General features: G+C 41.4%; 1 protein-coding gene across 3 annotated transcripts in view; it reads left to right on the forward strand.

Annotated features, from left to right (window-relative positions):
- The window catches only part of STON2 (stonin 2), a 116,878-nt gene that overhangs the window by 98,845 nt on the left and 5,253 nt on the right, over nt 1–12,780 (forward strand). For all 3 annotated transcript variants that reach the window (XM_077750808.1, XM_077750809.1, XM_077750810.1), the window contains one exon: nt 6,998–8,839. In XM_077750808.1, coding sequence (XP_077606934.1) covers nt 6,998–8,839 — 1,842 coding nt within the window. The remainder of the gene's footprint in view (nt 1–6,997; nt 8,840–12,780) is intronic.

The raw sequence follows: 12,780 nt of genomic DNA on the forward strand, positions 1-12,780 counted from the left end.
GCAGGGTGTTGTAGTAGGATCTCTGCCCTGATGGGAGTTGAAGAATAGAGTCTCCGCCTAAGACAACATGAGAAGCTGATATCAGAAAGGCATATTAAGCCAGAGAACCAGTAAGCCAGTTGGGTGGAGATTTAGTTGTTAGAGGAAAGGAGCCCAAAGCAGGGATCCAAAGGTTGAGTCCCGGTGAAGTGGGCAGTGATAAAGCAAAAGCAAAAGTTTAGAACCAGAGAGAACAGATTCACCAGGAACACACAGATTCCTGTGACATTCATCAAACTTAGTCTGATGCTTGCTTCTCTGAGCAAGAGATGAAATGTGTTGCTTTTCTGAGCAAAACAGAGCTGAGGTGTGTTGGGTGAGCTCATCTTAATAAGCAGGGGGGGAGTCGGCAGGACAACTGAATACTGCTTCATAGGTCCTCTTAGCAAATAGAAACCAGAACGTAGTGTCAAATGCTCCTGCTAGGAACATTTCCCCACTGTCAAATAGTGGGGAAGTCATAGTTGGATGGATTGGCTTCTTTGCTTTGTCTGACCAGGTAACTTCACCAGCATCAAAGCAGCCTGTCTCCTGGATAATGCTAAGGACAGAGGAGTAGACTCAGAAACCCTCTGGCTCTCTTTATCAGTGTATTGTGATGACAAAGCAGGTCTCAGCTTCTTTTATGTAAGTTAGAAGCTCCCTTGATAAGGTTCAGATGACTAACTCTCTCACCCTTACATATTCACACATCAGGGGCTGACATCACCTGACCTTATGCCCAAAGGCTTCTTTGTGTAAATGGATGTAAACCCTTGTTTAGTTGACTTCTTTTCCCCTTCTGGACAATGCTCCCAAAAAGCTGTGTGGCAAGCTGTGTTGCCAATCTCAAAGGCAATGGGGAAAATTAACCAGATTTTAGCTTAGCAAACAAGCATTAAGAAAATACCAGAGGTAGTGAACACTAAAAGTAAGACTTTGTAAATGTCACCTTGGGTAGTTTACTTAAACTTCCTGAGCCCCTTAGTCCTCCCAGCAAAAGGAAGGTCAAATTTTATTATTTCTAAAATCTCTTCAAACCTGGAAAGTCTGTGGTCCTATTTTCACTTTATATATCGTTCCACAAATATGTAAAGGCCTGCTGTGCATCTGAAGCTGGTTATACAGTTTTAAGTCTGTACTCTTATTTAACAGTGACTGCTGCCTCATCTTGAGAAAACGGCAATAATCTAAGAACGTTTGTTCTTGCCACTGCAAATCAATTCAATGAACAGCTCTCAGTTTCTGCATTTGTCACTGCGTAAACAAATTGGGTTAGCAAACGGGAGAGAAGAGGATGGCGTCTCTGCTCTATTCAAAATATCATAGAACATTCATCTTCCCCCATAGTTCTTACTTTTCTTCAGCTTGGTGACTTTGACTACCATTGTAATCACTTAATTCAGTCTTTGGGGAACGTAAAATAGACTGCGGTCTAGCATTGAAAGAATCTACCATTTCTTTTTTGTCTGCATGAGGCAGCTCTTAGCTACTAGCATTTCTCCCAGTGGGCAAATGAGAACCTGATTTTATACATGGCTTTGGTTTGGCAGCGGCCCAACTCATCATAAAAGTAATTTGGAGGTAGCAGGTGGAAGAGATAGTAATTAAAATTACGCTGGATTTTTGGCTTTGGTTTTATTTTAATAAGTCAATAAAATGGAATCCTGGATGATAGTTAATTTTGTTCTGAGCGTAATTAGTTTTTGCCTATTTCTTACTGAAGAAATTTGCTGACTTCCCTCCCCCCCTTGTTTTTAGTACCAGCTACATTAGTCATAAGTGTCGTGGGAAAGATCTAACTACTGCTTTATCAACATGGATTACAGCTAAACTGTTTTCTTTCTCTAAGGTTAATTGGCAGGAGTGCTAAGGATGTGTTTTGATTTTTTACTACTTATCTTGTAAGCAGACAGCATTTTCTTAAAGAGTACAGATTTAAAATTTTTTTGAATCACCTCTTACTCCACAGCAGATATTGGTTTTCACATCAAAATATTTTCAAATACTATATTCCAGTGCTTTTTAATATATGTGTACTTTATATCATGAAATGTATCATTCTAATAGGAGTAGTGATAGCAGCTACATCTACTGAACACTTATCATTTATTACTTGCCAGGCACAGTTTTAAAATCTATATTAAATTTTCCCAACAACCCTGACAGTAAGACTTAGTATTTTTTAATGTATATTTATTTATTTTGAAAGCGAAAGAGAGCATAAGCAGGGGAGAAGCAGAGGGAGAGATAATCCTAAGCAGGTTCCACACTGTCAGCACAGAGCCTGACACAGGGCTTGATTCCACAAACCATGAGACCATGACCTGAGCTGAAATCAAGAATCAGACACTTAACCGACTGAGCCACCCAGGTGCCTCAGGATTTAATATTTTCTTAATGTCATAGATGGGAAAACTGAGGTGCAGAGAAACTAAAAACTTGCCCAAAGTCACATAGCTAATAAGCTGTAGGTACGGAATTGAAGCCAAGGCAATTTGACTCCAGATTGTAGACTCTTGTTACGGTTCACTCAACAATGTATGTTATAATCAGTTTATATATTAATAAACATGTGTCAATAACATTGTCTTAATAGCTACATGGGATTCCATTTTAGGGGTATAATACTTGATATAACCAATCTCCCATTATTGGGCATGTAGGTTGTTTTCCAATTTTTCTGATACAAACATTGCTGTGATAAACCTACACTAAATGCATCTTTGCAGGTCCATCTTGTTCTTTCCTTAGAATACAGTTCTATGTGTAGAATTTTGGGGTCACACTTTTTGAGGCTTTTGTACAAATTTTCAATTTGCCCCCCAGAAAGATTTTTTAATACTTCCATCAAAGTGTAAGTTTCCTCATGTCACCAATAATTATTATTCTTCCCAAATTTTTGTATCTCTGACACAGAGAGAATTATATTTATTATTTTCTAAAAATGTTAAACTTCTTTTTTTCAAATAGTTCTTACACATTTGCATTTCTTCATTAGTGAATTATTCCCTTTTTAAAAGTATATTTAGAGACAGAGACAGTATGAGTGGGGGAAGGGCAGAGAGAGGGAAAGAGAGAATCCCAAGCAGGCTGCACACTGTCAGCACAGAGCCCAATGTGGGGCTCAAACTCATGAACTGTGAGACTATGACCTGAGCTGAAGCCAAGAGTTGGATGCTCAACCAACTGAGACACCCAGGCATCCCATGAATTGTCTGTTCTTATCTTATTTTGTTTTATTTTTTGTAAGGGTGTATCATTTTTATTAAGAATACTCCGTAATATTATATAAAGGATATCAAGTTTTTGTCATATATAATACACATGTTCCTCCAGAAATTTTATATACAGATAAGTTGTTTTTTTATATGTGAAAGTCTCAAAGAACATAATAAAGATGTTTTAATAAAAAGAGGCTCAGAAAATATATGACCTAATCTTTGTAAAAACAATTGAAGATCTCTTTCATTCAATGATAAATGATAGAAAATTAAGAGCTTACAAAAATAGGGAAGTCAGTGTTAATAAGGGATAATTTTTCAAAGTAGTATGTGTCAGTCCTTGGGTTTGCCCCAAGAAATGCTTTATTTTCATGTGAGCTACAGACTACTTTTGCTTTTCATCTGTAAAAGTATCTTCATTAAGACATTTTTTATAAATTTATTTATTTTTAGAGAGAGAACATGCAGGAGAAGGACAGAGAGTGGGGGAGAGAGAGAGAATCCGAAGCAGGCTCTGCACTGTCAGCACAGAGCCCAATGCAGGGACTTAAACTCATGAACCTTGAGATCATAACCTGAGCCAAAACCAAGAGTAGGATACTTAACCAACTGAGCCACCCAACTGCCCACAAGACATTTTTTTTTTAATAAATGGTTTTGTAGAGGGAAAAAAATCCCATTTCCAGAAATTTGACCTATGACCCACTACTGCCCTAAAATAATGAATTTTTAAAGCAGTTTGTAATCATGGGAGTTGAAACTGCCAAAGGAGAGAATATTTTGTAACAAAGTCTTTTAATACTTTTTTAATGGCCATCAAAGAGAATATAGAATCTCTAGAAATTAATTAAAAACTTTCCCTCCAGATTTAAAGAAACTTCATTTAAATTGTATTCCAAGTCTAATGCTTTAAAACCATCTAGAACTTAGTGTGATTTTAAATAGCTTCATTTGAAAAGGAATTTATTGTAAGAAAATTGTGTCTAGTGGAGACAAAGCCCTTTTTTTTTCCCACCCCCCCCTTCTTTTTTGGCTTCATAGAGGAAAATGAGAAATGCTATTTTAGGGACAGGATTCCCAACAGAAGGGAATCCTTTGGCAGCAAGAATAAACAGCTTTGGCAGAAAAGCACCCTCCAGAGGAAAAGGACTTGGCTTGTTTAACCGAGGGAGTGAGTGGTCATGAACCCCAAGGCCACAAGGATATCCCCCCACAGGGGCTGGGTCACTACCAGGCTGTTTGGGTGGGAGCACTGAGGTCACAAAAGCTTCTTAGAGCAGCTTCATAAGGAATTGAGGTTTTGAGATGCAACTCCAGTTGTCTAGGGAGGGTTCAAGGAAGTGATTATATTTTACTCCGGGCCACACTGTTCCCTTTAGCCTTCATTATGATAACAGTAGTAGTTGCTGCCGTGGTAGTAGTGATAAGGATAATGATAATAATAATAAATAAAATAATAAATCCTACAAACCTGTTTCTTGACCCTTTTCCCTTCATTTTCCAGAAAATAAACCACACATCTACAAAAGTAGATTAATGATTAATTTGAAAGGAAGTCTTGTTTTTAACTTTAAAATGTTTTGAGGGGCTCCTGGGTGTCTCTGTCGGTTAAGCATCTGACTTCAGCTCAGGTCATGATCTCATGGTTCGTGGGTTCGAGCCCTGCATCGGGTTTTGCTCTGACAGTGCAGAACCTGCTTGGGATTCTGTCTCTACCCCTCTCTCTGCCCCTCCCCTACTCTCTCTCAAAGTAAATTTTAAAACAGTAAAATGCTTCAGAATCCTTTTGTGGCTCTGTGCATATAGAAAATACTTTTTGGCTCATTATATTTATGGGGTGAATGTGGATATGTATGTATGCATGCTCATATATTTAGCCTACATTTTCAAAGTGATGTTTTCAGTAGAGAGGATTGCTATTTGAATAAATAAATACACTTGAAAAGATGCATGACAAGCAGCCATCCCCTCCACGTGTGACTCTACTTCCAGTTATGTGCAGCATTATTGGTTTGGTTTGGTTGGATATGACATTCATGACAGTTAAGTGAAGTGGTCAGAAAACTCAACTGCTTGACTCAACCACTGAGCATCCATTTCTCTTTGATGCCATATTACTGGTGATAGAAACAGTGGGTAGAAGGGTGGCAGAGGGCCCCATACACATTGCTCCAGGGACAGAGAAAATAGAACTGCTCCAATGCAAAGTCTCTTTTCTCACTCATTCACTCAACACTTTTACTGAATATCTGCTGGATGCCAGACACAGATTTGTTTTCTCTGCTACTCCTTCATCAGAATCCACTCCTTGCTGGGGCGCTTGGGTGGCCTTGTACGTTGGGCATCCGACTTTGGCTCAGGTCATGATCTCATGGTTCATGAGTTCGAGCCCCACATCGGGCTCTCTGCTGACAGCTTGGAGACTGGAGCCTGCTTTGGATTCTGTGTCTCCTTCTCTCTCTTTCTGCCCCTCCCCTGCTCATGCTCTGTCTCTCTCTCTCTCTCTCAAAAATAAACAGTTTTAAAAATTATTTAAAAAAAAAAAGAATCCACTCCTTCCTAAAGGCTTCACTTTCCCCTCCCTTCCCACAATCCCCATAGACACAGGGTCTTGATGCTAACTGAAAGTTTTGGATCTTTCCCTCATGGAAACTCAAGTCCTATATCCCTTTCCTTTTATTCCACCCATGCTGGGGTGGAGTTTTATTTGTAATGTAACACTTTTTTTCCCCATAAAATAATTTTTTAAACTCCAAGATGGAAAAGTATTTTAGAGAAAATAGAAGAAATTATATTATGAGTATTTCCTCATGTTATTGCATACTTGTAAACATTTTAATGGCTGTACCTTAACATTTGCCCAAAACTTGGTGCACAGTTTAGATTTATTTCCTTAGGGAAGAATTACAAAGTTATTATTTATGCACATTTGTAAGACCCTTAATACAAATGGCCAAACCACTTTCAGAGAAGTTGTAGCAACTTAAAGTCCCATTAAAGGTATATTTACTGTTCACATCTTAGTACTCTTACCCTCACTGAAGATTAAAAACTTTAAGAATCTTCACTGATCATCTTTAATTTGCATTTTCTTCTTTCTAGTGGGATTGGAAATTTTTCACATGTTTATTAGACATTTTTAGTTTCTCTCTCCTGAGCTGTCTGTATATATTCTTTGTCTATATTTCTATTGGAGTTTTTATAGTCTTCTTATTTACTTGTATGAACTTATTTCATAGTAAGGATGTTAACATTTTATTTTTAATATTTATTGATCACATTTGGGCAAATTCCCTCCAATTACATTATTTGTAATCATATCACTTAGCACAGATAACTTGTTTTGTCTAAGGAAATCAGCTTTATATCATTTTATGTAGAAGGTAGTTTTCAATGTCTAAGAATTAAGAATACATACTTTAGAGCATAGTAAAAAAAAAAAACTCTATTCTAGAAACTTCTATTAAATGGAGAATGTATAAGAGTTAAACTGCAAGGGACCTTGGACCTATCAGTGCTTCTGTATTGATAGACCTATTTGTATTCTTCCTGCATTTGATATGTGGCCCCTTTGGTGTGCTTATTATAAAATTATGAGATTCTGTGCCAGACTAGCACTTGAGACTGGTAGTGAGCTGCTTTGGAATTTATCAGATTCCTGATAAAATTCTAGTCACTCTTCTTTCCCATACCTGTTTCCCATACTTCTAGAGGCCCTGAATAGCAGCCCTCATATGCTCTCATTTTTCTTTTAGACAGTTCTTCCTCACTCCAGGAAGATGAAGAGGTAGAGATGGAGGCCGTCAGCTGGCCACCCACTAGTCCAGCCATGAATGGACACTCTGCAACTCCGGTGACTCCTGCTCGTTTCCCCAGCTGGGTCACTTTTGATGACAATGAAGTCAGCTGCCCTTTGCCACCTGTCACCTCTCCCCTGAAGCCAAACCCACCACCTACCGCATCTGTGACCCCAGATGTACCTTATCACTCAGCTGGGTCATTTAAGAAGAGGGAACGTCCCAAGAGCACCCTGATGAACTTTTCCAAAGTTCAGAAGCTGGACATTTCCTCCTTAAACCATCCACCTTCCATAACTGAGACTCCGCCACCGTGGAGGGCAACCAATCCTTTCCTGAATGAGACTCTGCAGGATGTACAGCCCTCCCCCATCAACCCTTTCATTGCTTTCTTTGAGGAGCAGGAGAGGCGGTCCCAAAACAGTTCTGTTTCCAGTGCCACCGGCAAAAGCCAAAGAGAGTCTCTCATTGTCATCTACCAGGATGCCATCAGTTTTAATGACTCAAGCAAAAACCAGTCACACTCTGATGCCGTTGAAAAACTCAAGCAACTTCAGATAGAAGATCCTGATCACTTAAGCAGTGCGACACTACCAGATGATGACCCGAAAGCCTGGATTGAACTAGATGACCACCCACCTGGTTCAGTGCTGTCCCAGCCCAGGGATGGATGGCCAATGATGCTAAGGATCCCTGAGAAGAAAAACATCATGTCATCTAGGCACTGGGGACCCATCTACATCAAACTGACAGACAGTGGTTACTTGCAGCTGTATTATGAGCAGGGCCTAGAAAAACCATTCCGCGAGTTCAAGCTGGAGAGCTGCCATGAAATTTCAGAACCCCGGCTCCAAAACTATGACGAGAATGGCAGGATCCACAGCTTGCGAATAGACCGTGTCACCTATAAGGAGAAGAAGAAATACCAGCCCAAACCTGCTGTGGCCCACACGGCAGAGAGGGAACAAGTTATCAAGCTGGGCACCACCAATTACGATGACTTCCTGAGTTTCATCCGAGCCATTCAGGACCGGCTCATGAATCTGCCAGTGTTGTCAATGGACTTGAGTACAGTGGGCTTGAACTACCTTGAGGAGGAGATTACCGTGGATGTCAGGGATGAATTCTCTGGCATTGTAAGCAAGGGAGACAACCAGATTCTCCAGCACCATGTCTTGACACGGATCCACATTCTGAGTTTCCTTTCTGGGCTTGCAGAGTGCCGCTTGGGCCTCAACGATGTCCTTGTCAAAGGTAATGAAATTGTTTCCCGGCAGGACATCATGCCCACCACCACCACAAAGTGGATCAAGCTCCATCAGTGCCGTTTTCATGGGTGTGTGGATGAGGATGTATTCAACACCTCGCGGGTTATTCTGTTCAACCCTTTAGATGCCTGCCGGTTTGAGCTAATGCGGTTCAGGACAGTATTTGCAGAGAAGACCTTGCCTTTCACACTCAGGACAGCAGCAAGCATCAATGGGGCAGAGGTGGAGGTGCAGAGCTGGCTGAGGATGTCAACAGGCTTCTCCTCTAACCGAGACCCCCTCACCCAGGTTCCCTGTGAGAATGTGATGGTTCGTTACCCTGTGCCCAGTGAGTGGGTGAAAAACTTCCGCAGGGAAAGTGTCCTCGGGGAAAAGTCTCTAAAAGCCAAAGTGAACCGGGGGGCAAGTTTTGGCTCAACTAGTGTATCTGGCTCTGAGCCTGTCATGAGAGTAACCCTGGGAACTGCCAAGTATGAGCATGCCTTCAACTCCATTGTGTGGAGGATAAACCGACTGCCTGACAAAAACTCAGGTAGGTACAGATTTCCCTTCTGTAAAAACTGCCACCTGGTTACAGAAGACCAGGGGTCAAAGTTCCACATTCTCTTCCCCTAGGAAGTGCTGGTTTTGGTTGGGTGACAAATGGTGATGGAGGAATGGGACCAGAAAATTAATAATACTTGTGGAGAGTAAGGAACAAACATGAATCACCCAGTTCACTCCATTTCTTCCAGAAAACTATGCATTATTCTTCTCTGTTGAGCTGCTAAGCAGATTTCCAGGGAAGCTTATGAGTTTGGTTTCTTTTCTGACTCATATAAGTATTATATGTGGTGCTGGAAGCTGTTTTCAGAGCCTAGAAGGCTTCTGGGTTTTGAAGAGGTATCTTTCTGAGTTCGATTTAAGGTTCCAGTCACCCTGTGCAAGACCTGTCAATCAAAACATCTCCAACTCAGAGTTGCGATTTGAGGATGGAGGAAGAGGAGAAAAGTTCTAATGAGACTGGAGATCCAGCCAGGACCAGAAGGTCCAATAGGGCTGAAATTCTGTCAGACAAATAAATACATAAAGGAAGGTATGTTTGAATTAGACAAAGAAAGCAAGCTAACCAGCCCTAGCTGGCTTACTCATAGCTGTCAGGGGTGCTTTTGTGCTTGAGTGAGCACAGAAGGCAATGACTTGCCTCAGGGGTCCAGTGAATTTAATGAAATGACAAAACTAGGGAGTGATCCAACTAGCTCTAATAGCCCTATTTCTTAGAGGAAGTTTGAGTGACTCCTGTGACAGGCAGTAAGCCCACCATCCTGTGATCCTTTAAAGCACTTCTCTTCTTGTTTATAATAAACTTTGCCCATTTGTTAACAATAGTAGATATCCTAAGCCGAGCAAAAGGAGTAAGGTTTGGAAAAACTCTTGATGGAAATGTCCTTCTTTTATGCAGATATTCTTCTACCATTCTTCTCCCATTCTCACTATTAAATCCTACCAGTATGTTTAGAGTCTTCATTTCCTGTTCTGAGGGTGGAGGGGCTGTGTTATCATACCCAAAACGTATCACGATGTGATGGCGAGGGACAGTACGATCTGGTCACCTCCCCACGCAGTCCAGGCGGTGGAACACACCGGGGCATTCTGTGTCAGACACTGGGTGTAGTGGTGCAAAATGAAAAGACAATTGGACCTCTGTGTTTGAGGCTGCATTGGCCATCCCCCACCTCGCCATTCCTAAACTGACAGGATTTTTAAAAACAAAGTCTTCCTCTCTGTGCTTGCTTAGTTGTTTCTCCTGAATCAGCACTGTGTTCTCCTAGTGATGGCACGGTGATTTCCACCTCAGCCACGGGGCCCACCTGAACTGACGGAGGAAAGGAGAAGCCCTGAACTCTCCTTTGGCACAGAAGCCCCTGAGAAGAGAGCTGAGGTGGTAGGAAGCAAACTACTGTTTAACCTGCTGGAGACTTGACATCAGAAAGACAAGGCCACAGGTTTATGTTGGAATGCTTGGCTCTTCAGTTTGTTGGGTATGGATTCAGATATAACTTCATTATGGAATTACTGAGTCTTCAAGCTGGAAGGGGCCTTGGGGATAACTTAAGTCAAACCTCTTTATTCTACAGATGAGAAAATTAAGGACCGAGAGTGACAGACTTACCTGAAGTCACAAAGCCACATCCAGGGGTCTTTTTTCAATACCACAGCTGCCTCTTAGTAGAGGACACTCAACAGACACAACGTGAAGTAACTTCGTCTAAGAGAAGAGAGATTTTCAGTTTTCTCAGTGTGTACACCTCTATCTCATTTGCTTCAAAGTTCTTTCTCTCAAATATTTAAAAGTACTATATGATGGTTATAAGCAGCAAAGACAAAAAAAAAAAAAGATTGTTGGTGAATAGCTCGGAGCGCAGAAGGCTGGGAAGGTTGAGCGAATAGGCATAGGAAGGATGGCTCTTGAAAGCAGAGCTGTGAGACGCCTCCTCAGACGGCAGCCATCGGCATAAATCATCACAAGCCGTTTTCTGTCAAGAGTCAAGGGGAGGACAGCGCATTTTGACTGACATGACCTCCAAACTAACATGCAGTGCTGGGGAAGATTATCTCCCAAAGCAGAGGGAGGGGGAAAAAAGATTGTTTACAGAAGAAAAGGGGGAGTGGACGCAGGACAAGGGTAAATATAGGTCTTCAGCAAACACACTCTAATGCTTTCCTAGCAGGTTAGTGTTCAGCAGACTCAAGGCCAAGTTAATGCAGCTTGTATTACAAATGTGTTTCCTGACTACTGGAACCTTGGTTTGTGAAAGATTTTTGAAACCCGGGACAGCATAAAGATATTGGAGAATGTTTCTCAGTTAAGCTACCCCCTCATCTTTGCTTTTGTTATCCATGGTTATACGTTTTTAGTGGCAAAAGCCCCAAAAAGGGCTCCTTCTACTACTCCTGGCCAATGGTTTATTTCTGGATCTGTTCAGGAAATTGATAACACCCTTTTCTGGCAACTTGAGACGCACAGAGTCTGAATTACAGTCAGATGGTGGGTTTTTAGCATTGCTGGTGCTCCCTGGGACCAGCCCCTCCCCCATTCAGTGTGCCCTCCATGAAACCATAGAATTGAGCGATTAGTAGTCATCCCTTTGCTGAGCTCCTCTATCTTGGTCTTCAGAGAACCTTGGGAAGGTGCCTTTTACAGGTTATTTTCCATAATTCTCACACCTCTGTTTACAGTAAAGGAGAGCCTGGGCCTCTGCATGCTCACTTCCACCTGCAGCGGCCACGTATCCCTAACCTCCAGCAGGCAGGGCAGTCAGACCACAGGCAGCATGGGTCTGCGGGTCTCTACCCCTGGTTTGCTGGCACCTGACACTGCAGCCACAGCAGGCTCGTCCCAATCCCAGCCACCAAAAGACTAACAACCTGCCATTGGAGTCCAGTGTGGCTGGAAGTGGTGGGGCTAGCCCAGCTGTGTGCATGTACAGCCCCCCTCCCCATCCCCCTCAAGTCTCTTCAGGGACCCTTTTCACCCTGACCCCAAGAGCTTTTCTTAATCCTAGAAGGCACCAGAACAAGTCCTCCTGCTTTCCCAGATCTTCCACCGGGAAACAGCATTCTCTCTTGCACAGGTAGCTTTCTTTGCTGGAAGTCCAGTTCTCTAATATTAGACCAAGAGAAAACGATTTCAATGTAATTCACCTTTTATGGAAAACAGAAATCTGAATTTTAATGTTAAATTTTCTCAGTTTCATCAGGGAAGATGACAAAATGTGTGGGTTCATGTAGTTCATTACCATAAGTCAAACTGTACTAGCTTGCAGAATTGCATATCCCTAACTGTCCCCCACCCCATACATCCATTAGTGGGCGCCCGGAATCCAGAGGGAATACTGGCTTTCATAGGGTTTGCTGTGAATATACTTTGGAGGATGAGAGGAGGGGGTCTGCTTTGTGGAAAGTAATGATTTTTCAGTATTCTGACAATGTTTAAATAAGGGTAATTAGGTAAAACTGTTGTTCAAGTTGCCATTGAATTAAACTTCTCTATGTACTTCAAAGCAATCTAAATCTATAGCAATATATTGAGAGGCGTTTAGGACATAAATTGGAATCTGTCAGATCTGAGTTTTATTCCCAGTGCTGCAATTTAGTGGCTGTGTGACCTCAGGCCATTTACTTAAACCTCTCAGAGAAATCTTTTTTTCCTCATTTACAGAAGAGCGTTATTAATACCTAGCTCATTAGGAAAGAAATTAGATAATGCCTTTAAGTGTTTAGTACAGTCTCTGGCTTGTAAGAAATGCTCAATAACTGATAACTATGTAATTCCAGTGGTAATTTTTTAAAAATCATGTGGATTCATTTTTAGATAATGTAATTTTCACTATTATATGTATCAAATTTCTTTTCTAGAAACGAGAGCAAGTTTCTCAATTTCCCAAAGTATTACTCTTTAGAAATAACCGTTGAAATATGTTATTTGTGAAA

Source organism: Crocuta crocuta, unplaced genomic scaffold (genome assembly GCF_008692635.1).
Source record: "Crocuta crocuta isolate KB4526 unplaced genomic scaffold, BGI_CrCroc_1.0 scaffold186, whole genome shotgun sequence".
Taxonomy (NCBI): domain Eukaryota; kingdom Metazoa; phylum Chordata; class Mammalia; order Carnivora; family Hyaenidae; genus Crocuta; species Crocuta crocuta.